The sequence below is a fragment of the Heterodontus francisci genome, chromosome 13 (genome assembly GCF_036365525.1).
Source record: "Heterodontus francisci isolate sHetFra1 chromosome 13, sHetFra1.hap1, whole genome shotgun sequence".
NCBI classification, from domain to species: Eukaryota; Metazoa; Chordata; class Chondrichthyes; order Heterodontiformes; family Heterodontidae; genus Heterodontus; species Heterodontus francisci.
In genome coordinates this window covers 92,989,592-93,015,759 of record NC_090383.1, presented here as the reverse complement: position 1 = coordinate 93,015,759, position 26,168 = coordinate 92,989,592, and the positions used below count along the sequence as shown (strand labels likewise).

General features: G+C 43.0%; 1 protein-coding gene across 3 annotated transcripts in view; it reads right to left on the bottom strand.

Annotated features, from left to right (window-relative positions):
- Positions 1 to 26,168, bottom strand: part of srbd1 (S1 RNA binding domain 1) — a 332,566-nt gene that overhangs the window by 304,565 nt on the left and 1,833 nt on the right. Inside the window, exons 2-6 of one of the 3 annotated variants that reach the window (XM_068045198.1) lie at positions 19,194 to 19,229; positions 10,828 to 10,881; positions 10,522 to 10,598; positions 7,973 to 8,207; positions 5,271 to 5,600 (exon numbers count right to left, since the gene is read on the bottom strand). In XM_068045198.1, the coding sequence (XP_067901299.1) occupies positions 5,271 to 5,600; positions 7,973 to 8,207; positions 10,522 to 10,598 (642 nt within the window). In that variant the 5' untranslated portion in view covers positions 10,828 to 10,881; positions 19,194 to 19,229. The remainder of the gene's footprint in view (positions 1 to 5,270; positions 5,601 to 7,972; positions 8,208 to 10,521; positions 10,599 to 10,827; positions 10,882 to 19,193; positions 19,230 to 26,168) is intronic. The other 2 variants (XM_068045197.1, XM_068045199.1) reach the window with 2 other exon arrangements.

Here is a 26,168-nt window from a genome sequence, read left to right as displayed (position 1 = left end):
CCAATTCGATTCATTCCACATGCTATCAAGAAATGACTGAAAGCACTGGATACTGCAAAGTCTATGGGTCCTGACTACATCCCGGCTGTGGTACTGAAAATTTGTGTTGCAGAACTAGCCGCACCCCTTGTAGCTGTACTGGAACAGCTTGACAACACTGATATCTACCCAACAATTGGAAAATTGCCCAGGTATGTCCTGTCCACAAGAAAACAGGAGAAATTCAATCTGGCCAATTATCACCCCATCAGTCTACTCTCGATCATCAGCAAAGTGATGCAAGATGTCAACAGTGCTATCAAGCGCCACTTAAACAGTAACACCCTGCTCACTGATACTCAGTTTGGACTCCACCAGGGATACTCAGCTCCTGACCTCATTACAGCCTTGTTCCAAACATGGATAAAAGAACTGAACTCCAGAGGTGAGGTGAGAGTGTTTGCCCTCGATATCAAGGCAGCATTTGACTGAGTGTGGCAACATGGAACCCTAGCCAAACAGAAGCCACTAGGAATCAAGGGAAAACTCTCCACTGGTTGGAGTCACACCCACCACAAAGGAAGATGGTTGTGGTTGCGATTGTTGGAGACCAATCATCTAGGCAAACGGACATTGCTGCAGGAGTTCCTCAGGGTAGTGCCCTAGCCCCAATCACCTTCAGCTGCTTCATCAATGACCTTCCCTCCATCATAAGGTCAGAAGTGTTATGATGTTCAGCACCATTCGCAACTCCTCACATACTGAAATAAAAACAAGAAATGCTGGAAATACTCAGCAGGTCTGGCAGCATCTGTGGAGAGAGAAGCAGAGTTAACATTTCAGGTCAGTGACCCTTCTTCAGAACCTCACATACTGAAGCAGCTTGTGTTCACGAGCAACAAGACCTGCACAACATTCAGGCTAGGGCTGATAAGTGGCAAGTAACATTCACTCCACACAAGTGCCAGGGAATGACAATCTCCAACAAGGACAGAATCTAACCATCTCTCCTTAATGTTCAATGGCATTACCATTGCTGAACCCCTCACTATCAACATCCTGGGGCTTACCATTGACCAGAAATTGAACTGGACCAGCCACATAAATACTGTGGGAACAAGAGCAGGTCAGAGGCTGGGAATTCTGTGGTGAGTTACCCACCTCCTGACTCCACCAAAGCCGGTCCACCACCCACAAGGCACAAGTCAGGAGTGTGATGGAATACTCTACACTTGCCTAGATGAGCGCGACTCCAACAACACTCAGGAAACCTGACACCATCCAGGACAAAGCAGCCCGCTTGATCAGCACCCCATCCACCACCTTAAACAGTTCCGAAGAAGGGTCACTGACCCGAAACGTTAACTCTGCTTCTCTTTCCACAGATGCTGCCAGACCTGCTGAGTGATTCCAACAATTCTTGTTTTTGTTTCAGATTTCCAGCATCCGCAGTATTTTGCTTTTATTAAACATTCACTCCCTCCACCACCGATGCAGTGCCAGCAGAGTGTACCATATACAAGATGCACGGCAGCAACTCACTATGCCTCCTTCGATCGCACCTTCCAAACCAGTGACCTCTTTCATCCAAAAGGACAAAGGCAGCAGCCACGTGGGATCACCACCATCTGCAAGTTCCCCTCCAAGCCATACACCATTCTGACTTGGAAATGTATCATTGTCCCTTCACAGTCACTGGGTCAAATTCAGTGAACTCCCTCCCTAACAGTACTGTGGGTGTACCTGTACCAGATGGACTGCAGCTGTTCAAGAAAGCAGCTCACCACCACGTGCTCAAGGGCAATTAGAGATGGGCAACAAATGCTGGCCTTGCCACTGACGCCCACATCCCATGAAATTAATTTTTTTTAAAACCCATTTTCGGGGGCTATATTTAGCCCCATATATCTTTAGTCATTAAGGGAGCTCTAGCTTTGGATGTTCCACCTTTCAGCCTCACGAGAATATGTCTACTGCTTCCAATCTACTGAGCCAGATCCTGCCTAGCTTACCTACATTGACTTCCTGTAGCAAGCAACACCTCAGTTTTAAAATTTTTATCCTTGTTTTTAAATCCCTCCAGGGCATCGTCCCCTCCCCATCTCTGTAATTTCCTCCAGCCCCACAGCCTTCCAAGATATCTGTACTCCTTCTCTTGAGCACTCCCAATTTAATTGCTTCACCAATGGTTACCAGGCCTTCGTCTACCTAGGCATCAAGATCTGGAATTCTCTCCCTAAACCTCTCCATTTCTCTAACTCTTTTACCTCCCTCAAGACGTTCCTTAAAACATACCCCTCTGAACAAACTTTTGGCCATCTGAGCTAATATTCCCTTATATGACTTGACCTCCAATTGTGCTTCATAACACTCCTGTGAAGCACCTTGGGACGTTTTATTACATTAAAGGTGCTAAATAAAAGTTGTTGTTGAATGTAGTTCATAACAGAAAGTAAATGAATCACAAGGAAACAGGACCAGGACAGATTAAATTGCAGTAATGAGAAGTACTGTGAGAACCAATACAGAAACAGCGTGGTATAAAGTATGGAAACTTTCACCATTCACGTTTTTTATTGCTGTGTTCACACACAGTGTATACCCAAAATCAGAAATACAAAGAAAAAACACAGGATAAAAAATGTCATATGCAGGAAACATTGGACTGTAATGAGACCACTGAGACAACAAATTTCATTTACATAGTGCCTTTAACCTCAAGAAACATCCCAAGAAATTTCATGTAGGCAAAAATCAAGATGAAAATTGATGCCAAGGCAAAGAACTAAATATTAGGAGTTGTGACCAGAAGTTTGATCAGAGGTGGGTTTAAACAAGGCTCTTAAACGAACAGAGGGAGATGGAGAGGCAGAGGGTTTTAGGAAGGGAATTTCAGTGTGGTGGGCACAAATGTATAAAGAAATGGTCGTTGATGGTAAAGGGAGATGCACAGAAGACCAGAGTCGGACAAAGGGAGAGTTCTGGTAATGTTAGAGGTGAAGTAGAATATGTGGTCAGCAGCTAAGCTAAGGGTTGAAAAGGGCACCAAGGTTACTAATACACTATAATAAAAACAAGAAATGCTGGAAATAGTTAGCAGGTCTGGCAGATCTGTGAGAGAGAAGCAGAGTTAATGTTATCAGGTCACTGACTTGAAACGTTAACTCTGCTTCTCTCTCCACAGATGCTGCCAGACCTGCTGAGTATTTCCAACATTTCTTGTTTTTATTTCAGATTTCCAGCATCTGCAGTATTTTGCTTTTACTAATAGACTAATTCAACCTGTGACAATGGCCAGGGAGGAGGATGGAATCAGTGGCAGGAGTAAGACAACGGCTTCTGTCTTGTTAATGTTCAACTGGACTCCCCCAAGATTGGATATCCAGAAATCAATCTGACAACGCAGAGGCAGTGGAGGGGTTGAGTGAGGTGGTGGAGAGATATGGCTGAGTTTCAGCAACAGAAGTGTGGAAGATTCTCCCATATCTTCAGATGATGCTGCAAAGCGTCAACATGTAGTTGAGAAAGAGGAGTGCACCAAGTAGTGGGGAGCGATGTTGAGGTTAGGCTTGGTGGGCAAGGGGTAAAGCAACACAGACAGCTGAATGGGTGGTCTCACTTTTAATTACACAGACAGAAGTTGATGAGCTCCCCACAAATTACTAGAGGTAAGGGAGTACAAGGCAGGGAGTGTGACCTAAAGAGTTGGTTGGTTGGTTGAAGAAAAAAGGGGGCTATGTGCACTCACCATGGTGATCTAGGAGTAGTAGCCGATTTTGGCAGAGGAGAATGCAGGCCATTATCACTGAGGTGATCCAGGCAGATCTGACAATGGATGGTTAAATCAATTGCATGCCAGATATGCTCAAGTCTCAACACTTTGGATTAGAGATATCAAGTTGAAGGCCATACCGGGGATTGACCAGGATGAGGGAGTAAAGGCTATACTGGGATCAAGGACATCAAAGGTAAAAGCGAATAGGTAGTTGAGTAGATTGGCAGCTGCAAGTATTGTGGCAAATGGAAGGCCATGGATTAGGCAGTAGGCAGCTTAAAAGTGCAATTGTTAGTCATTTGAGGAAGAGGTTTGTTCCCATGTGCAGAAACAGAATGGAGGTAGAATTCACAGGACAGTAGTGTTATGCAGGTGGTGAAGGATACATAGAAATGGTCGGAGATGCCTTGTTTATCAAAACCATGGAGTAGAGGTTATCGGAGATGGCAATATCAAAGGGGGAGCCATCATATAGATAGGAAAGCTTATATGGAGGGAGGACAATGAGAAAACAAATTGAGTTGGGAGAGAGACTGTAGTCACTGAGGACAGGAAGCAGTCAGTGGAGACACTAAAGACGGAGGGAGGATATCTGAGAGAGAAATGAGATAGCGGCTTGGAGAGCAGCGGAGAATGAATATTTTAAAAGGAGGCGAGAAGGGTAGAGAGTGAGGTGCTTGAAGGAGATGATGTAAGTGAGAAAGGAACAGTTGTGGTGACATGAGATCAGGAGCAGAAGCTTGAGGAACCAGTCCAGCAAAGGGTAGGGAAATCATTCTCATTCCAGTATATCCACGGCAATTTGCAGAAAACAAGTTAACACTAGAGAGAAAAAATAGAAATTTTCACAAGCTTACTTGTCCTCTATAGGGTGCATTAAACTGTTGAGTGTACTAGTACAGCAGGCAACTCCTACGCTGCAAAATTTACATTAAATAGCAAAAATATGATGCATGAGGAAAGACTGGAGAAATTTGGGCTTTTAGCCTAGAAGGAAGGACTTTGAGAGGGGTTTTTATACAGGTAAATAAGTTAATGAAGGGACAAGGATAGATAAATTGCAATATGACATTCAAGTGTAAGAGTAGGACAAGGAAATATAACTTCAAATTAGTAAAAGGTAAACTGAGGACCAATATCAGGAAGTTAGTCACAGAGTGATCAACACATGGAATGAACTTCCAAACTGAGTCGTTGAGGCAATGAGGTGACTTTAGGGTCTTCCTGGTTGGATGAGAGGAGATGCAACGAATGGCCTTCCTAATCTTTAATTACCTTATGAATTGATAACACTAAATGCTAAAGAATTTGAGTGCACAAAATAAATTACTGTTATCATTTTTTTTAAATAACCATCTTCAAAACTCAAACTATTTATAACAGTGTTGTATACCACTTAACACAAACACCAATCCTTGTGTGTTGTAACTGAACATAAGAACTAGGAGCAACAGTAGGCTATTCAGTCCTTCAAGCCTGCTCCACCATTTAATAAGATCAAATTAAGAGCACATACTTGGGTTATATTCCAATTCATCTGTGTGTCCCCAATCTCTACACATCCTCTTTGTAGTTTTACTGGTTTCCCATCAGGGTGATTCTCAGTTTTCTGCTTCTTCAAAGCAGGCTCCTCCCATGTAAAACTTATATCCGCTTCCTCCTTGATTTTCCTCTCACTCAAATGTGCGCTTGTTGAGGGTTGTTCAACTTTAACCCCACAATGATCCATTTCTTTCTTTACTTGCAATGCAGTTTGTTGAGGTACTTCTTGTTTCATGTTTCTTAAATTCTGCTCACTTTGTGAAGATAACTTATCTTCATTACTGTTCAAAACTGGTGAGAGTCCCTGTCGGATAAATAGCATTATGATACATGTATATATAAACCAATCATTTTAAAACATTAACTTTTTGGGCTTTTTTCTTCAAATCTTCTGTCAGTTTCACTACTTCCATAGTTAAAATCAAATGGAGCAAAATGACAATTTTAGTTCCATGCATTTAGTTAAGAATGTCAATAATGATTTGCAGCAGTACAAATGACTCCCACTCCCTGTTATTTTACTCTCCCTTGCAATTTCTGACTCAGGAAAGCACTGGTGCATTGTTGGATTTCTAGTCATAATCCAGTACTTCATTCTAGTGCCCATGATTCATGTGTGAGCCTATTCAACTGTGGTGGAAAGGGCATAGGAATATCGCAGTTATCTCCAATCATATTCTCACTCAGCGTCCACATACACCCTTCCAACAGGGATCACTAAGCAGCACTCAGGTGAGGGAATCACACAAATTTTCTCCTTCGTAATCTAGGGTACCGGCTGAGATCAACTAACTTGATGCAGACTGGAAATCAAATCAGGATCGCTATATCACTAACTGGATAAACAGCAAGTCAGTGAGGGAGCTTCCACAAGAACATTATAAAAGATATTCATCAAATTTGCATCATCCTACAATTTGGCTCTCCTCACTCAGCATTCTCACTTGCTCTTCATGTATGAATGGAGCCAATTTTAAATTATAAAAAGGTTTCAAGATTGTGATGCTTTGGAACTTATATCATTTACAAACCATGTTGGGATAGAAAGCTCGGTGCATTATTTAAGCATCAACTGAGTAAAGAAATGACTGAAAGGTGGCCTGGAGGTCTAATATGCTTGTGTGCATACAAACGAACATCATGGGGCAGGATGTCAGAAATGCTCCATCCATCAATATTGGCGACCACGCTCTGGAAGTGGTTCAAGAGTTCACCTACCTAGGCTCAACTATCACCAGTAACCTGTCTCTAGATGCAGAAATCAACAAGCGCATGGGTAAGGCTTCCACTGCTATGTTCAGACTGGCCAAGAGAGTGTGGGAAAATGGCGCACTGACACGGAACACAAAAGTCCGAGTGTATCAGGCCTGTGTCCTCAGTACCTTGCTCTACGGCAGCGAGGCCTGGACAACATATGCCAGCCAAGAGCGACGTCTCAATTCATTCCATCTTCGCTGCCTTCGGAGAATACTTGGCATCAGGTGGCAGGACTATATCTCCAACACAGAAGTCCTTGAAGCGGCCAACATCCCCAGCTTATACACACTACTGAGTCAGCGGCGCTTGAGATGGCTTGGCCATGTGAGCCGCATGGAAGATGGCAGGATCCCCAAAGACACATTGTACAGCGAGCTCGCCACTGGTATCAGACCCACCGGCCGTCCATGTCTCCGTTATAAAGACGTCTGCAAACGCGACATGAAATCGTGTGACATTGATCACAAGTCGTGGGAGTCAGTTGCCAGCATTCGCCAGAGCTGGCGGGCAGCCATAAAGACAGGGCTAAATTGTGGCGAGTCGAAGAGACTTAGTAGTTGGCAGGAAAAAAGACAGAGGCGCAAGGGGAGAGCCAACTGTGCAACAGCCCCAACAAACAAATTTCTCTGCAGCACCTGTGGAAGAGCCTGTCACTCCAGAATTGGCCTTTATAGCCACTCCAGGCGCTGCTTCACAAACCACTGACCACCTCCAGGCGTGTATCCATTGTCTCTCGAGATAAGGAGGCCCAAAAGAAGCATACAAATATCCTGTGGCACATATTTCCCTGAAGAGATAGGCAATGTTAATGCTTAACTTTGCCAGCTTTCTTCTTCAAAATCCATGATGGTTCATTGTTTAGTATTGGACTATATAAACCAGCAGTCAGAGATTTTGATCCTTGGCTGTGTTTGATCAGCCAATTTCGGCAAAAAAATTCTGCATCCCCAAGCTAGTGAAGGAAAAGGAGATGTCGGAGGTAGAGGGGAATACATGTCCAGGGCTCCCAATTATAATTTCTATCCAGCAACTCTGGTATACTGGGTTTAGGCAGCCTGTAATATGACCAATATTTGTTTATTCCACTCACTTTCCCCACACCACCATTATTTCAAGTCTCTTTGCACAAGTCGTTGACCAACAGCTTGGCCTGGTCACCTCAGGCTTAGTGACAGGCATTACGTAGCAAGCTGGTAGGAATTGCATTCAGGAGAGCTGGTCTCAGGTTTTCCCTGTTCTGTCTTTTGTGAGAAGCATCCTCAATCTCTCATAGATGGCACAGCCAAGATGAGAAACTTGGTTGCATATAAACCCACATCTTATTACTCCATGCCACAATAAGTCAGTGCGCCACCATCATCTTCTATACTAAATACTTAGACTATTCTTTTAAAACCGGATCTCGTGCAACTTTCTTACCATTACATTGTGGTCCACAGTGGTCTTTTTTGGTGTTTTTTTACTGTTCTTTTTAACAGCTGTCTTTATTGTAGATCTTTTCACTGATGCTTTTTTTGTTCCAGTATTCTGTGCTTCAGATTTAACTTGCTTTTTTACAGTTACTGGTTTTGCTACAGTCGATTTTTTTGGCTTCCTCGCAATTTTACTTTTTGGAACCCATTCTTCTTCTTCTTCAGAATCAGATTCAGAAGTTCTACACAATGACAATCATAGGCAATTCAATAGAAAATAAAGTAATATAAAAGGATAGTTTCCACTCCATTCTCTTTCTTTACCAAATGCTGTGACTCAAGCTGCAATACAGTTCCATAGACAGCTTCTATATTCTGCTAATGCTCCCTCACGCATGTGACCCATGGCTCTAGAAAGCGACTGTCAGAATTATGAAAGTAGTTACTTGACATCCCTAGACTAGCATTTCCAGCAAGGGTTACTGTATCTGGAACTGAGGCCTTGCCAAAGATTTCCTCTTGATAACCCAGAGTAATCAAGATATTTACTGCCACCTCAGTTGATATTGTCTAAATCAGACAATGAGCCATTGGCAAACAATTTCTTGCTGCCCAGAAAACATGCATATTTATCTTTGAACATGGCTGTGCAACACAATATTGAAAATCTGATTTTTTTCTTCCAAGTAGTATTGGAAAAGGTGCAAAAGAATGAACCTTACATTGATATCAACAGTAATTCTTGGGTAATGCTGCAAAAATTCTACTGCATTCTGGAACTGGACAATCTATCAATCTTCTGATTGCGGCACGCCACCACAACCCAGTTCTTTGGCAGGCAGCAATCCATCTCATTGTCAGGAAGGAGCAAATATGGAAGCTAGTTCAAAGAGTTACGTGCTTCTTTCATTTGGGCTCTACAGGCTGCCACTAATTAATCAGTGCCCAACATGAGCATTCCCAGCCTCTCCAAACTCACAAAGATTGGTCCCAAATTCTGCCAGACAGGCCCTGGGCTTTGACCACCAGCTGGTCCCAATCCGTCACTCTCAAGTCTCTACAAATGTATACTCACAATTTATTTATGTAAGCAGAAGAGACTCCTGTCCGTTAATCCACGTACATGAACTGTCTGTCGCTCAGGACTTAATACTCTACTGCCCGCAATCACCTATCTCCCAGTTTGCCCAGATTGCATTGTTCTGGCGCTGACTTCCCCTCCCCCTTCCTGATCTGTCACTCAACTTCTCATTCCCCACCTTTTCTAGAACATGCCCATTCAATACTATTGTCACATGGAGGGGCTTGGGCATCAAAGTCTCATGGAATCCCTTTCATCCAACTTGGAAAGGAGATGGGGCTTTGGGAGTATTGAGAGGAACGGAGTCATATCAGTTTTGGGGTAGCAGGGTCCAATAGCCTTATGAAAGTAGCCCTGGACAATGGGATCCAAACTGGCCTTTTTCAGACCATCAGATGTCTCAGAGTTCCCAAACATCACCCCACACGTCCAGTCTCTTTTGCACCATCAGGCATCTCTTCTCCTACCACCCCCCAGAAAAACTTTCTTTCCCCTTGAAAGCCAGCTCTGGTCTTAATGTTTCAACTTTAAAACATTAGGACATTAGTAGTGTTTGTTGAATTATATGGGGTGATTTTAACCCCATCCGCCCTGTGGACCGCAGGGTGAGGCTGTCAGGCCAGAGGAGGCTCAAATAGGTACATTGTCTTTTAAATATATATATTCCTGTAGAGCCAGGAGGAGCAAGACTGCCCTGGGCTCTCCATTCCAGCTCATGAGAATCTATTGAACCCATATCCCCACAAATTACCTGACTGCTGGTGACTGTTCCTTTCGTGGCAGCATACTCCCGCCAACCACCAGCCAGATGCTACTTTCTGCCCAGTACAGCAAGCAGTTGACCAGCAATTCAAAGGGGAGACCCAGGAGTTAAAAATTGCCCAGGCCTCACACTGCCAAGCTCAGTGGGAGTGGGGGGAAATGGCACTCACCTTGTCATACCTGTCCCCACCAGCCCAATTCCCATTCCCACGCCTAGTTAAAAACAGGGTTATGTTCTTTGAATTTCTGCAAAATAAAAATGACCTCAAAAATTGATCATTGATGCAACTTCCATATACTTTCGCTAAAAAAATTACCCTTTAAGCACTAAAATGCAGAATAAAAAATGTTCAACTGAAATAAAGGGGAATGGCTTGCCACGACTGATATGAATTACAGCCTATCAGGAGGAATGCAATAACCCTGAATCTTCCAGATGGATTCTACTGGAAAACAAGCTGAAACTGCAAGAAAAATACACGCAAAACAATTTTGGCTTTACTTTTCATCTGTCAATAAACATAGCATAATAGAAAAGGAGCACATATTCAGACTGGTGCTGAATGGGTCTTGTAAATATGTGCAATTCAATTTTGTGATAAAGTAAGGCAAAAGATTTGAATGCACTCAAGATCACAAACGCATCGTAAACTAACAGGAAGAATATTCAGTACTTTTAAAAATTTTAACTGGTTTTGAAGAACTTCACTTACATATTAAGAAATGGATCATCATCATCTTCTGACAATGGTCGTTTTTGACATGATGTTAATTTTGTTATTCCCGACATCTGTAAATTAATTTGAATCAATATCATTTTAATCTTGAAAAAGAAATTCAGTTCACTAGAATAGTGCCTGTTGCCTAACCGACTAGGACTTCACCCACACTCGTCAGTTGTCTAACATCAGCTTGACAATACTCCCAGGAGGAAGCTAAGCAGTAATGTATTAAAGTAGCTGCAAGATGGCAAGCTTTGCAATGAAAGTAAGCAAGTTAACACTCTGTCACAGTAGTACCTGATTAGTAGCTCAATTCCATTTACTTGCCTTTGCTCCAATATATCTTGAAACCTATATCCAACAAAAAGACATTGCTCACATCTGGAAAGTTTCAATTGACAGCATCCAGTCTCAAGAGAAGAGAGTTCCAATTTTCTATTATTGTGTGGGAAAAAAAAATGTTTACCGATTTCACTCCTAAATGGCCTGCCTCTAACTTTGCGATTATTTTCCCCCCTATTCTCTATTCTCCCACCACAGAAATTATTCCTCGATATCTATCCATCAAATCCCTTTATCATATTGAACGACTCAATTGGAACATCCCTCAACATTCCAAAGTCAAGGGAACACAAACTACGTAAATGCAATTTGTTCTTGTAATTAACCCTTTAAGCAGAGGTATCACTCTGATGAATTCACTTCAAAGGTACATCTATGCTGTACCTCCTCTAAGACCAATATACTATGGATTAGATGTAGTGTCCAAAACTGAATGCAGTACACCAAATAAGATCTGACCAAGGCTCTATACAACTGAAGCCCCACTTCCTAATTATACCCTCCTTAAATAAAGACCAACATTCCATTAGGGCTGTTTACTTTTTATAACTGTGCACTAAATTTTAGTGATTTGCATACGTGGACGCCTAAAACTCATTGCTCCTCCAAAGTTCCAATCTCTTACCATTAAGAAAACATTGATTTTTTTTCTGCTCAGATCCAAACTGGATGACCTCACACTTCCCCACATTAAACTCCATATGCCATAGTTTTGTCCACTCACTTAGTCTTCTGATGTTCCTTTGTACTCTCCTCCACCAATCTACACAATTTATAAAGCCTCCTAACTTTGCACCCTCTGCAAACTTACATAGACAACTCCCTATTTCTTCTTTCAAGTCATGAATATATATGGTGAAAAGTCAAGGCTCCAGTACAGATCCTTGGGTAACATAAGATGGCATATCCCTGCCAATCTGAGAATATTGCCTTTATCCTGGGATCACCATGAAGCAGACCGAGATCACCAAAGTGAGAGGGAAAAAATAATCAAATTATGACATCACAGGAAGGCCGTGAGTTGATAAACTGGTGAGTATTGTAGCTTTGTTTCCCTTTCTACAAAGTTAGAAAGTTAGTCAAAGGAGCTAGGAAATTTTTTTGATAAGAGTTAGCTTCCCTATATTTAAGAGACACCAAAAGGAGGGAAGTGAGTAGTTGGAGAATCTTCTCTTATTTTTAAGTAGCAAGGTTTATTAGCAGTAGCAAGGTTTATTACCTAATAGAGGAACTGCAGGGCTGATCCATCTCTCGAGTGCACATCTGCTATGTGGGAACTTTGGAACACTTCTCGTGTCCTGGATAACCATATGTGCAGGAAGCGTCGTCAGTTGCAGCAGTTTGACCTCCAGGTATCAAACCTTGAGCAGCAGCTGGCGTCACTGCAGTGCACCAATGAGATTGAGAACTTTGTAGATAGCATGTTTATAGATGTAGTCATCCCACAGCTTACGAGTACGCAGAGAGATAGGGAATGGGTAGCCACCAGACGGTCAAGAAGAAACAGGCAGGTAGTGCAGGAGTCCCCTGAGTGCATCTCACTCTCCAACTCGTATTCAGGTCTGAATACTGATGAAAATGATGGTTCACCTGGGGAGTGCAGCCAAAGCCAAGTCCATGGCACCACGGTTGGCTCAGCTGCACAGGGGGGACACAAAGAAGACTGGAAGAGCAACAGCGATGAGATTCGATAGGGGAAAAGACAGGCATTTCTGCAGCCACAGACATGAATCCAGGATAGTATGTTCCTCCCTGGTCCCAGAGTCCAGGATGTCACTGAACGGCTGCCGAACACCCCGAGGAGAGAGGGTGAACAGCCAGCAGTCATGGTCCACATTCACATACAACATAAGCAGAAAGAGGGATGTGGTCCAGCAGTCGGAATTTAGGGAGCTAGATAGAAAATTAGCAAACAAGACCTCAAAAGTAGTACTATCCAGATTACTCCCGGTACCACACACGAGTGAGTATACAAATAGGAGGATAACATAGATGAATGCATGGCTGGAGGGAGGGCTTTAAATTCCTGGGACATTGGGTCTAGTTCTGGGGGAGATAGGCCGAACAGGTTGCATCTAAACAGAGCCAGGACCAATTTCCTTGTAGGGCAATCTGCTAGTGCTAGAGGGGAGGGTTTAAACTAATTTGGCAGGGATCTGGGAACCAGGAGGAAATATCAGAGAGAAATACCAAGGTGCACACAATACTGGGAGAGACAGATAGCACTAGAGTAGGAAATAGTAAGTTATTAGGTGAGTTCAGGATTTGGGAGAAAATATTAAATCTAAATTAGGGTTACTACGCATGTATGTGAATGCAAGGAGTGCGGTAAATAATACCAGTGAGTTACAGGCGCAGATTGCCATGTGGAAATATGATCTTGCGGCTATAACAGATACCTGGTTCAAAGGGCAGCACTGGGTATTAAAATATTCCTGGATACAAGGTGCTCAGGATAGATACGAAAGAGGGAGGGGTGGCAGTTTTGATTAAGGAGAACATTGCAGTGCTGGAGAGAGAGGATGTCCCAGAGGGGTTAAGGACAGAATCTATTTGGCTACAGCTAAGGAACAAAATGGGTGCAATTACATTGCTCGGTGAAGTCTATAGGCCACCAATTAGTGGGAAGGATAGAGAGGAACAAATTTGCAAGGAAATTACAGAGAGGTGCAAGAGTTATAGAGTAGTTATAATGGGGGACTTTAATATAGACTGGGATAGTAGTAGTGTAAAGGGCAGAGAGGGTTAAGAGTTCCTAGAATGTGTTCGGGAAAATTTTCTACAGCAGTATGTTTTCAGTCCAACAAGAAAGGAGGCACTGCTGGACCTGGCTCTTGGGAATGAGGTGGGCCAAATGGATCACATGTCAGGAACAGAACAGTTAGGGGATAGTCATTGTCTCATAAGGTTTAGGTTGGCTATGGAAAAGGAGTAGGAACCATCCAGAGTACGAATAATTAACTAGGGGAAAGCCAACTTCAATGGGTTAAGAATGGATCTGACCCAGATAAATTGGAATCAAAGGTTGGCAGGCAAAATGGTAACTGAACAATGGGCTGCCTTTAAAGAAGAAATAGTTCGGGCACAGTCAAGGTATATTCTCATGAAGGGGAAAGGTAGGGCAAACAAATCCAGAGCTCCCTGGATGATAAAAGAGATAAAAAGAAAAAGTGTGCTTATGACGGATGTCAGATGCATAATACAATTGAGAACCAGGATGGATATAGAACGTTTAGAGGGGAAGTGAAAAAGCAAATAAAAGAGACTGGCAGCTAACATAAAAGGGAATCCAAAAGTGTTCTATAGGCATATAAATAGCAAAACGGTGGTAAAAGGAGGAGTGGGACCAATTAGGGACGAAAAATGGGAGGAGGCACAGAGCATGACTGAGGTATTAAATGAATACTTTGCATCTGCCTTTACCAAGGAAGATGCTGCACAGGTCACAGTGAAAGAGCTGGTAATTCATACATTAGAAAGCTTTAAAATTGATAAGGAGGAGTACCGAATGAGATACATCCAAGGATACTGAGGGAAGTGTAAGTGGAAATTGCAGAGGCACTGGCCATAATTTTCCAATCTTCCTTAGATTCAGAGGTGGTACCGGAGGACTGGAGAATTGCAAAGGTTACACATTTGTTCAAAAAAGGGTGTAAAGATAAGCCCAGTAACTACAGGCCAGTCAGTTTAACCTCAATGGTGTGGAAGCTACTAGAAACAATAATTCAGGACAAAATTAATCATTACTTGGGAAAATGTGGGTTAATTAAGGAAAGCCAGCACGGATTTATAAAGGGCAATAAAAACAAAAATGCTGGAAATACTCAGCATGCCTGGCAGCAACTATGGAGAGAGAAACGGAGTTAAAGTTTCAGGTTTCATCAGAACATGAAACATTAACTCTGTTTCTCTCTGCCAGAACGGCTGAGTATTTCCAGCACTTTGTTTTTATTTCAGATTTCCAACATTCACAGTATTTTGCTTTTATTTGTTATGGGCAAATCGTGTTTAACTAACTTGCTGAGATTTTTGATGAGGTAACAGAGAAGGTTGATGAGGATAATGGTGTTGTTGTGTTTTCCATGGTTTCCAAAAGGCATATGATAAGTGCCACACAACAGACTTGTGAGCAAAGTTACAGCTCATGAAATAAAAGGGACAGTAGCGACATGGATAGGAAAGTGGCTGAGTGACAGGAAAGAGAGCCGTGGTTAATGGATGTTTTTCAGACTGGAGGAAGGTTTGTAGTCGAGTTCCCCAGGGGTTGTTGTTAGGACCCTTGTTCTTCCTGATACATATTAATGACCTAGACCTTGGCATACAGGGCACAATTTCAAAATTTGCGGATGATTGTGAACTGTGAGGAGGATAGTGTAGAACTTCAAAAGGACATAGGTTGGTGGAATGGGCGGACAAGTGGCAGATGAAATTTAATGCAGAGAAGTGTGAAGTGATTAATTTTGGTAGGAAGAAGGGAGAGACAATATAAAAATAAAAGTGTACAATTCTAAAGGGGGTGCAGGAGCAGAGGGACCTGGGGGTATGTGCATAAATCATTGAAGGTGGCAGGACAGGTTGAGAGTGGAATTAATAAAGCATACAGCATCCTAGGCTTTATTTTTGGCACATAGAGTGCAAAAACAAGGAAATTATGTTAAACTTGTATAGAACACTGGTTCAGCCTCAACTGGAGTAATGCATCCAGTTCTAGGCGCCACAATTTAGGAAAGATGTGAAAGCATTAGAGAAAGTGCAGAAAAGATTCATGAGAATGGTTTCAGGGAGGAGGAACTTCATTTACGCAGACAGATTGGAAAAGTTTGGAGAAGAGAAGATTGAGAGGAGATTTGATAGAGGTATTCAAAATATTAAGGGGTCTGGAGAGATTAGATAGGGAAAAACCATTCCCATTAGTGGCAGGATTGAGAACAAGGCGGCACAGATTTAAAGGTCATTGGCAAAAGAAACAATTGTGACATGAGGAAAGGTGAGTGGTTAAGATCTTAGAGTGTGGTGGAGGCAGATTCAATCGAGGCATTCAAGAGGGAATTGGATTGTTAACTGAAAAGGAAGAATGTACAGGGCTACGGGGAGAAGGTGGGGGAGTGAGATTAGATTAGATTAGAGATACAGCACTGAGTGGCATTAGGTAAACTGCTCCTTCAGAGAGCCAGCGCAGGCATGACAGGCCGAATGGCCTCCTTCTGTGCTGTAACAATTCTGTCATTCTGATCCCTACTCTCTCTCTCCTACATCCAAACCAGTTGCTAATCCTTGTCACATAGTTATATCTAATTCCACATGCTTTCATTTTTGATGATAATCTCTTGTGCGGAACCTCATATGGACACCTAAAAGGCATTTTGTAAACAACCAGACAATCCCCCACCTATCATGGCACTGTGGCACTGACCTCAAAAAAAATTAGATGGGAAAGAAATGACCACCCCTTCATGAATCCATGCTGAATCTCTGATCGTCTCACACTTGTCCAAATGCAGAATCCATTTCTGATAACAGATGCTAGTAACTTCACAACAACTGACAATTCTGTATTTACCTGGTTTCTCTCCCCCCTCCCTTCTTAAACAATGGAGTGATATCAGCAATTTTCTAATTCAAAGGCACAATTCCTGAATAGCGCACTTAGGAAAAGTATCTGCAATTTCCTCACCTCCACTGAATAGTAGCTGCTTCTCCTCCCATCATTTCCTTGTGTCACTTGCCCAGTTTTTTTTTTAAAGTATCCTTAATATGAATTATGTTAGAAATTACCAAATACAATCACAATCAAGATCAAAATATTAAGTGCAGAGGTAAATTATCAAACTTTTTCCCCAGACACACAGCACTTAATATTTCAGTAATGATTACCCACATTGTTTCCCCTGCAGATCCACTTAGACCATGAACCACTGGCACTGAGGCAGAAAGTGGGTGATGAGCATACCATCAGAATTTTTTTTTTAATTTCAGGGATTTTTTTTAAGCCAATCAGTAAAAGAAAAACTTATAGAGAGAGATGTGAGTTAACCATGGGGACAAGGTAAAATAGCAGGGAGGTGACAATCATATTTTCACCTGCTTACCAGCTCTAAAAGATGGCTGCTGTAGGAGCATTTTCGTGCCAACATTGAGGTGTCAGATTAAAAAGAAAACCTATAGCAAAGTAAATAAATTTACAGGGTGATATGCTAACAGAGCCATATTGTCCAGGATTAATCCTTGCGCAGCACCAAGGTAACTAGCCTCAAACAAGGCAATAGTGATCCAGGGCAGGGGAGCGGGTTCATTTGCTTCAACAAGGAGGGAGAAAAATCAGCAGGCTGGAATATATCAAAATTCAACAGTTCAGTGAATCTGGTGGAACTAAGTGAAGACTGGATGAAATGACGACTCAACTATGACGTCTCCGACCCCTCCTCTGTCACAGTTAAATTGTCTGCCACTACTCAACATCCATGCTTACAGCTGAAGGATGGTCAATGGAGTGAGATACCCAAGAATCAACAACACCCATAGACACCACAGTGAGATATCAACTTCAGAAGGCAAAGAATTGCAGGTAAAAAGGAAAAACATACAATTCTGACAATGTTAATGCTAATGAGATATACATTACACAAAATATCTCCATATTGGAAGAATTCATACATCAAGACTTTTGGTGCTCCCAAATCAGTCGCCTTTGTACTGTTCAGCAAATGGCAGAGCACCAGAAGTCAGATAAATACCTGCACCAGCAACTTTAGTTTCTGACCTGGTTGAGAAAGGTCCACACACACCAGAAGTGCAAGAACTGGACTACTAGCCTATGCAAGCAGGCTGAACACCTCACTCACTCACAATCAAGAAAAAAATTACATGTTAGTATCCATTTAATTTGCCACTCAGAAGGAATAGGAAAGTGCTTCCCACTGCTGGAATCAGTGACAATGCCTCACATACCTTCAGTGTCACCACCAAAAATCAGGAAGCAGCGCAAAATGAGACAATAAGTAGATTCCCAAGCCATCCCATCAGTTGCTAAGAGTTTTATAGTAAATAACATTCATGCACATAAACTGATTTCTAATTTTAACAGATTGACACTCGCTGGCATCCTGTGCAGGTCCTTCCATCTTCTACCAGCATGTTCAATACTGTTATAGCAGAGATAAGGCAGTTGCAACATTGTTACCTAAACTGTATGACAAACAGTATTTTTTTTTAAATTCTTTCATGGATGAGTGTGTTTCTGGCAAGGCCAACATTTACTGCCCATCCCTAATTGCGTTTGAGAAGTACTATTAGGAAGGGAGCTCCAGGATTTTGACTCAGCGACAGTGAAGGAATGGCAATATAGTGCCAAGACAGGATGGCATGTGGCTTGGAGCGGAATGTGGAGGTGGTGGTGTTCCCATGCATCTGCTGCCCTTGTCCTTCTAGGTGGTAGAGGTCGCGGGTTTGGAAGGTGCTGGCGAAGGAGCCTTAAGAGTTGCTACAGTGCATCTTATAGATGGTTCACACTGCTGCCACTGTGCGTCGGTGGTGAAGGGTGTGAATGTTGAACATGCTGGATGGGGTGCCAATCAAGTGGGCTGTTTTGTCCTGGATGGTGTCGAGCTTCGAGTGTTGCTGGAGCTGCACCCATCCAGGCAACTGGAGAGTATTCCATCACACCCCTGACTTGTGACTTGTAGATGCTGGACAGGCTTTGGAGTGTCAGAAGTGCCAGCCTCTTGCAGCCATACTATTTATATGGCCTGTCCAGTTCAGTTTCTGGTCAATGTAATCCTCAGGATGTTGATGGTGTGAGATTCAGTAATTTGAATGACAAGGGGAGATGGTTAGATTCCCTCTTGTTGGAGATGGTCATTGCCTGGCACTTAGGTGACACGAACGTTACTCGCCACTTATCAGCCCAAGCCTGAATGTTATCCAGGTCCTGTTGCCTCCTGTTGTGGGCACGGACTGCTTCAGTATCTGAGGAGTTGTGAATGGTACTGAACACTGTGCAATCATCAGCGAGCATTCCCACTTCTGACCTTATGAGGGAGGGAAGGTCATTGATGAACCAGCTGAAGATGGTTGGGCCGAGGACGCTACCCTGAAGAACTCTTGCAGCAATGTCTGAGGGCTCAGATGTGGTACTGGACCTTAGGACTTATTATTTTTGTAGATAAGTAAACACTGTAACTATTTCTCATTCTGTTTCCTTTCGTGTATTCTTAGTTGTATTCAACTTTTGGCTTGGCAATTTGGACTTGCATACCAACAGGTTTAACTTAACTTCAATTACTTAAATGTTTACTAACTTGTCTAAAATGTCATGTACGTACCATTGTTAAACACTTGAATTCAATGTCTTTCACCACCTTCAATAAAGAGGAAAAAAACTGGGTCAAACATATGCAAGAGTAATTTAGAATAATCTTAACTACAATTGAAGTATTACTGTTATGTTTTTGGGTTTTACGTTAGATATTATAACTAGCTTCAGTGTCACTAACCACTTGTGTACAGCATTTGCCTTTAACTTCCCAATATCTTGGTAAACAACAGCAAGAGCTAGTGATGGACAGACAACCATACTTGTGTGCACCATCTGACTGCATCAAAAAAACTAAGAAATAGAAAAACTGTAAAATTAAATGTTAACAGACATAACTCAAGAAAATTCTTTGCAGGATTACAATCTGCCTGCATCGAGGAAAACAGTGAGATGGAACAACAGGAAAACAAATTCATATCCTCTCTGAAAAACTAGGTAAAAACCTCGACAACTAGCAACTTGATTGTCAACTCACTTGGCAGATCTCCAGATTGAACAAATTCTCCACAGCATCATTCAGATAATTGCAAATTTATTTTTCTGTGGTATAAGTGATAAATTTATTTGAAATTCTAATATTAGGTACTCTATATAATTCAAAGTTATTAAAATAATAGCTCCTCCTCCAAATCAGGACAACAATAACTTTGATTCTATTTGTAGTCTCTGATTTTCCAATTGACTTCAGTAAGGTTCCATTCGTTGGTTCTCAAACCTTAGCAGTGGTTTCAGCATTGGCTACAAACTTTTCTTGCATTTCATACAATACAGACATACTATGCGTGTGTGTGCACCTGTGATTGATTGTGCAAACATACTGCATGTTAACAGTTCATGTTTTAATGCAGTATACTGTATGGAGACACAACACATCGACCATGCATATACAGGCTAACATCAATTATATCCATGTGTAAGAAGGATGTCTACCTTCACCGCTCATTTCTGCATACCCTTGCATCTGCACCAGTGTTCTCACAGAGCATTTCCAGAGCATCTGCGTCCACCATACACACTGATCATACATGACAACCTAGAAAATCAGTAAAAGCCATCCAGCAGCTTTAAAAGAAAACTATTAATCTCCCCAACTCCAAAAAAGGAAGCAACGAAATACTGTGGATGCCGAAAATCTGAAATAAAAACAGAAAGTGACGGAAATACTCAGCAGGTCCGGCAGCATCCGTAGAGAGAGAAACAGAGCCAGCCAATGTTTCGAGTCAAATATAACTCTTCTTCAGAATCGAAGGAAGGTAGAAATGTGATGGGTTTTATGCTGTTGAAACAGTGATGGGGGTGACGGAAGGAAGAAAAAAAGGGAAGGTTTGTGATAGGGTAGAGAGTGGGAGAGATTAAATGACAAAGGTGTCATGGAACAAAAGACAAAGTGTGGTAATAGTTGTAGTAAAAGACAAAGCATTTGTCCAGACATTGTTAATGACAGCTCTAAACAAAACCAAAAACATGAAAAAAAAAGTTTAAGACCAGCACATGATTAAAAAAATCAAATTGGGGGGTCATGGTCTGAAATAGTTGAACTTAACATAATGTTGAGTCCAGAAGACTGTAAATGAGGTGCCGTTCCTTGAGTTTGTGTTGAGCTTCAGTAGAATGCTGCAGTAGGCAAAGGACAGAAATGTGGGCGACAGCAAGATGGTGAATTAAAGTGGCAAGCAACCGGAAGCACGGGGTCATGCCTGCAGACTGAGTGCAGGTATTCCGCAAAGCTGTCACCCAATCTGCGTTTGGTCTCCCCAATGTAGGAGACCGCATTGAGAGCAGCAAATACAGCATACTAAATTGAAAGTAGTACAAGAAAATCGCTGCTTCACCTGGAAGTAGTGTTTGGGGCCTTGGATGGTCAGGAGAGAGGAGGTAAAAGGGGAGGTGTTGCACCTCCTGCGATTGCATGGGTAGGTCCCGTGGGAAGGGGAGGTGTTGGGGATGATGGAGGAATGGACCAAGGTGTTGCAGAGGGAATAGTCCCTTCGGAATGCTGACAGGGGAGGGGAAGATTTGTTTGGTGGTGGCATCATGTTGGAGGTGGCAGAAATGGCACAGGATGATCTTTTGGATATGGAGGCTGGTGGGGTGGAAAGTGAGGGAAAGGGGAACCCTATTATGGTTCTGGGAGGGAGAGGAAGGGGTGAGCGCAGAAATGCAAGAAATGGTCGGACACGGTCGAGGGCCCTGTCTACCACAGTGAGGTGGAATCCTCAGTTGAGGTAAAAAGGAAGACATATCAGAAGTGCTGTTGTAGAAGGTTGCACCATCAGAACAGAGGTGACAGAGATGGAGAAACTGGGAGAGCGGAATGGAGGCCCTGCAGGAGCAGAGTGTGAGTAAGTGAAGTCAAGGTAGCTGTGGGAGTCAGCAGGCCAATAATGAATATTGGTAGTCAGCCTATCCAGGAAGTGCGAGAGATGGACCATGTGGAAAGTAAGAGAAGGGTGGAAACTGGAAGGAAAGTTGATGAACTTTTCCAGTTTCAGCCAGGAGCAGGAAAAGGCACCAGTACAGTCATCAATGTACTGGGGAAAAAAAAAAAAAGAGTTGGGAGAGGTGGCCCAAATAGGACTGGAACAAGGAATGTTCAACATACCCCACAAAAAGACAGACATAACTTGGACCCATGCGAGTACTCATAGCAACACCTTTTATTTGGAGGAAGTGGATGGAGTTGAAGGAGAAGTTGTTCCACATATGAACAAGTTCAGCCAGGCAGAAGAGGGTGGTGGTGGATGGGACTGATTGGGCCTCTGTTCAAGGAAGAAGCAGAGAGCCCTCAGACCATCCTGGTGGGGAATGGAGGTATAGAGAGATTGGACGTTCATAGAAAAGAGGAGGCGGTCAGATCCAGGAAACTGGAAATTGTTGAAATGACGTAGGGCATCAGAAGAGTCATGGATGTACGTGGGAAGAGCTGGATGAGGGGAGGAAAAAAAAGTCAAGAAAGGAAGAAATAACTTCAGTGGGGCAGGAACAGGCTGAAGCAATGGGTCTACCAGGACACCTTGTTTCTCAGCAACTGTCTCCAGCTCAGATTTATACCATGTGGATTCCAACTGAAGTTCCATCCTTCACATTTCGAATCCACCAAGGATTACATGAATTTCCAAGACATACGATGTTCCTCGGACTGCTGTTCTTGCTGCTTTCCGAGATCTACACTCAGTGCCATGAGCTGTCACACGTACACACTCAACTTCTCTCAAGCAGCACCGACTCACCCTATCTCAAAGCTATCCTGCTCTGCAGTTTATTTCATCCTTTGTCTTATCCGACACTTTAACAAAAAACTTTTTCTCTTCTTTTCAGGTGTTAAGGCACACAAGCTCCAACAACTCATGGGTACCAATGCCCCTCCAGATCTTTCTTTCCCTTCACTTCCCTGACCCCATCTCTTCTAATCTCAAGCCTTGCTGTGCATTCACAATACCCTCTGACCTTTTCCTCTCTGACACTGAACGATCTGTACTTAGCAAAGGACTCAGCTTTATCTCCTTACACTCCCACCTCAATTAATTTCACACTCGGCATGACGTTGAGCTCTTCTTCCATTGACTTCACTCCAAGCTCACTTCTTTGGCCAGGACTAGCGGACCCATTCACCCACCTCCAGTATTCTCCTTCCACCTGGAACCCTCCCTCTCGCCTCTTACCCACTCTTGACCTTTTCAGAGAGTACTGTCGGCATAACACGGCCGTCACTCACTCTAACCTGTCTCCCTATGAACGAACTACACTCCATTCTCTCAGATCTAACTCCGACATTGTAATTAAGCCTGCTGACAAGGGTGGTGCTGTTGTCTGACATACCAACCTCTACCTTGCAGAGGCTGAGTGCCAACTCTCTGACACTTCTTGCTACCTCCCCCTAGACCATGACCCCACCACCAAACATCAAGCCACTGTCTCCAGGACTCTCATTGACCTCATCTCCTCTGGAGATCGTCCCTCTCCAGCTTCCCACCTCGTAGTCCCACAATCCCAAACAGCCCACTTCTACTTCCTTCCCAAAATCCACAAATAGGACAGTCCTGTTAGATCCACTATTCCAGCCTGTTCCGCTCCACCATTCAACAAGATCAAGGCTGATCTGATTGTAACCTCAACTCCACATTCCCGCCTATCCCAGATAACCTTTCATCCCCTTGCTTAGCAAGAATCTAACTACTTCTGCCTTAAAAATATTTAAAGACTCTGCTTCCACCGCCTTTCAAGGAAGAGAGGTCCAAAGACTCATGACCTCAAAGAAAAAAAATTTCTCCTCATCCCTTATTTTTAAACAGTGACCCCTAGTTCTAGATTTTCCCAAAAGGGAAACATCCTTTCCACATCCACCCTGTCAAAACTCTTCAGGATCTTGTATGTTTCAATCAAGTCACCTCTTCCTCTTCTAAACTCCAGCAGATACAAGCCTACCCTGTCCAACATTTCTTCATAAGACAACCTGCCCATTCCCGGTATTAGTCTTCTAAACTTCTCTGAACTGCTTCCAACACAGGTGTAGAATTGGAAAACATAAACTTTCCTTCCAGCTTCCACCCTTCTCTTACCTTCACATGGTCCATCTTCAACACTTCCTTCCCCTTCCTCCACTTCTCTGTCTCCAATTCTGGGGTTGGGTTGTCCACTAATATTCATTATAAGCCCACCAATTCCTACAGCTACCTCAAACTGCACCTCCACATACCCTGCTTCCTGCAAGGACTCCATTCCATTTTCCCAGTTTCTCCGTCTCTGTTGCATCTGTTCTGATGATGCAACCTACTACAACAGCACTTCTGATATGTCTTCCTTTTCCTCAACTGAGGATTCCACCCCAATGTGGCTGACAGGGCCCTCGACTGTATCTGACCCATTTCCCGCACTTCTGCTCTCACCCCTTCCCCTCCCTCCCAGAACCATGATAGGGTTGGTTCTCTTGACATCATTTTCCACCCTACCAGCCTCCACATCCAAAGAGTCATCCTATGTCATTTCCATCACCTCCAACATGATACCACCACCACACATCTTCCCTTCCAGTCAGCATTCCGAATGGACTGTTCCCTCCGCAACACCCTGATCCACTCCTCCATCACCCCTGACACCTCATCCCCTTCTCATTCAATCGCAGAAGATGTAACGCCTGCCCTTTTACCTCCTCAGCAGCCAAGCCCCAAACACTCCTTCAAGGTGAAACATTGATTTACTTGTACTTTCAATTTAGTATACTGTACTCATTACTCTCAATGTGGTCTCCTCTACACTGGGGAGACCAAACGCAGATTGGGTTACTGCTTCGCAGAATACCTCCGCTCAGTCTGCAAGCATGACCCCGAGCTTCCTGTTGCTTGCCACTTTAATTCACCACCTTGCTCTCGCCTGCAATTCTGTCCTCGGCCTGCTGCAGCGTTCCAGCGAAGCACCATGCAAACTCGAGGAACAGCCCCTCATTGTCTGATTAGGCACCTTACAGCCTTCTGGACTCAAGTTCAACAGTTACAGACCATGATCCCCATTTTGATTTTTTTTAAAACCAGGTGCGGTCTTAAACTTGTTTTTCATATTTTTGCTTACGACAGAGATGCTCATTATTCTACCATTAACACTCTCTTCGGACAAATGCTTTGTCTTTTACTACAACTATTGCCACTCCTTTTGCCTTTTGTTTCATGACATCTTTGTCATTTAACCTCTCCTACCTGCTATCCTATCACAGGCCTTACCTTTTGTTCTTCCTCCCCCTCCCCTCTTTCAATGGTATAAAACCCATCACATTTCTACCTTCCTTCGGTTCTGAAGAGTCACATCCAACATGAAACGTCAGCTGTTTCTCTCTCTACAGATGCTGCCTGACTTGCTCAGTATTTCCAGCATTTGTGTTTATTCCAAAAACGTTAGCTTATAAACAGCCACTAAACAGAAGCCTTATGACATGTGAAGACATAGAACACACGAGCAGAACTTCAACCATTGGTGGGTTTAAAGCAACAGCGTGTCTGCTGAAGGCATGGGATTTATTTTAAAGGTATTATAGACTCACAACGTGACTTCTGGAAAAGGTTATGACTCACCAACCATTTGAGATTTCGAAGTTGGTGGCTGAAGTTAACTCAGTACACATAGTAAAAACAAGATAAAAGCAAAATACTGCAAATGCTGGAAATCTGAAATAAAAACAAGAAATGCTGGAACCACTCAGCAGGTCTGGCAGCATCTGTGGAAAGGGAAGCAGAGTTAACGTTTCGGGTCAGTGACCCTTCTTCTGAAACATTAACTCTGCTTCCCTTTCGACAGATGCTGCCAGACCTGCTGTGTAGTTCCAGCATTTCTTGTTTTTATTTCAGATTTCCAGCATCCGCAGTATTTTGCTTTTATTTCAGTACACATAGTATACTTGGATTTTCAAAAAGCTTTTGACAAGGTGGTACAAGAACAGCTTGCATTTATATAGTGCCTTTAACAAAGTAAAAGGTCCCAAGGCACTTCAAGGGGACGTTACCAGATACATTTTGACACCGCACCACACAAGGAGCTATTAGGACAGGTGACCAAAAGCTTGGTCAAAGATGTTAAGTTTTAAAGAGGGTCTTAAAAGAGGAGAGGTAGAGAAGAGGAAATGCTTAGGAACGGAATTCCAGAGCTTCGGGCCTAGACAGCTAAGGACCGATGAAATGCAGGATGCAGAAAAGGTCAGAATTGGATGAAAGCAAAGTTCTCCAGAAGTTGTATGGCTGGAGGAGATTAACCGGAGCATAAATGTGGATTTCCTTTAGCGTGGGGAGATGGAGCACGAAGAGGAATTCTTTAGGGAGGATCAGAAGCAGGTGCAACTGCATTGCAGCAGGGCAAAGCAGAAGCAGGCATATATCAGAACTTGTGGGTATAGGGAATAATCAGAGAAGCTAATACCAGGAGGGCAGCAGCCGAATCCTTCAATCCTGCAACCAACCTCTAATTCTCCGTCATTACAAACATGTTGAACACTTATGTC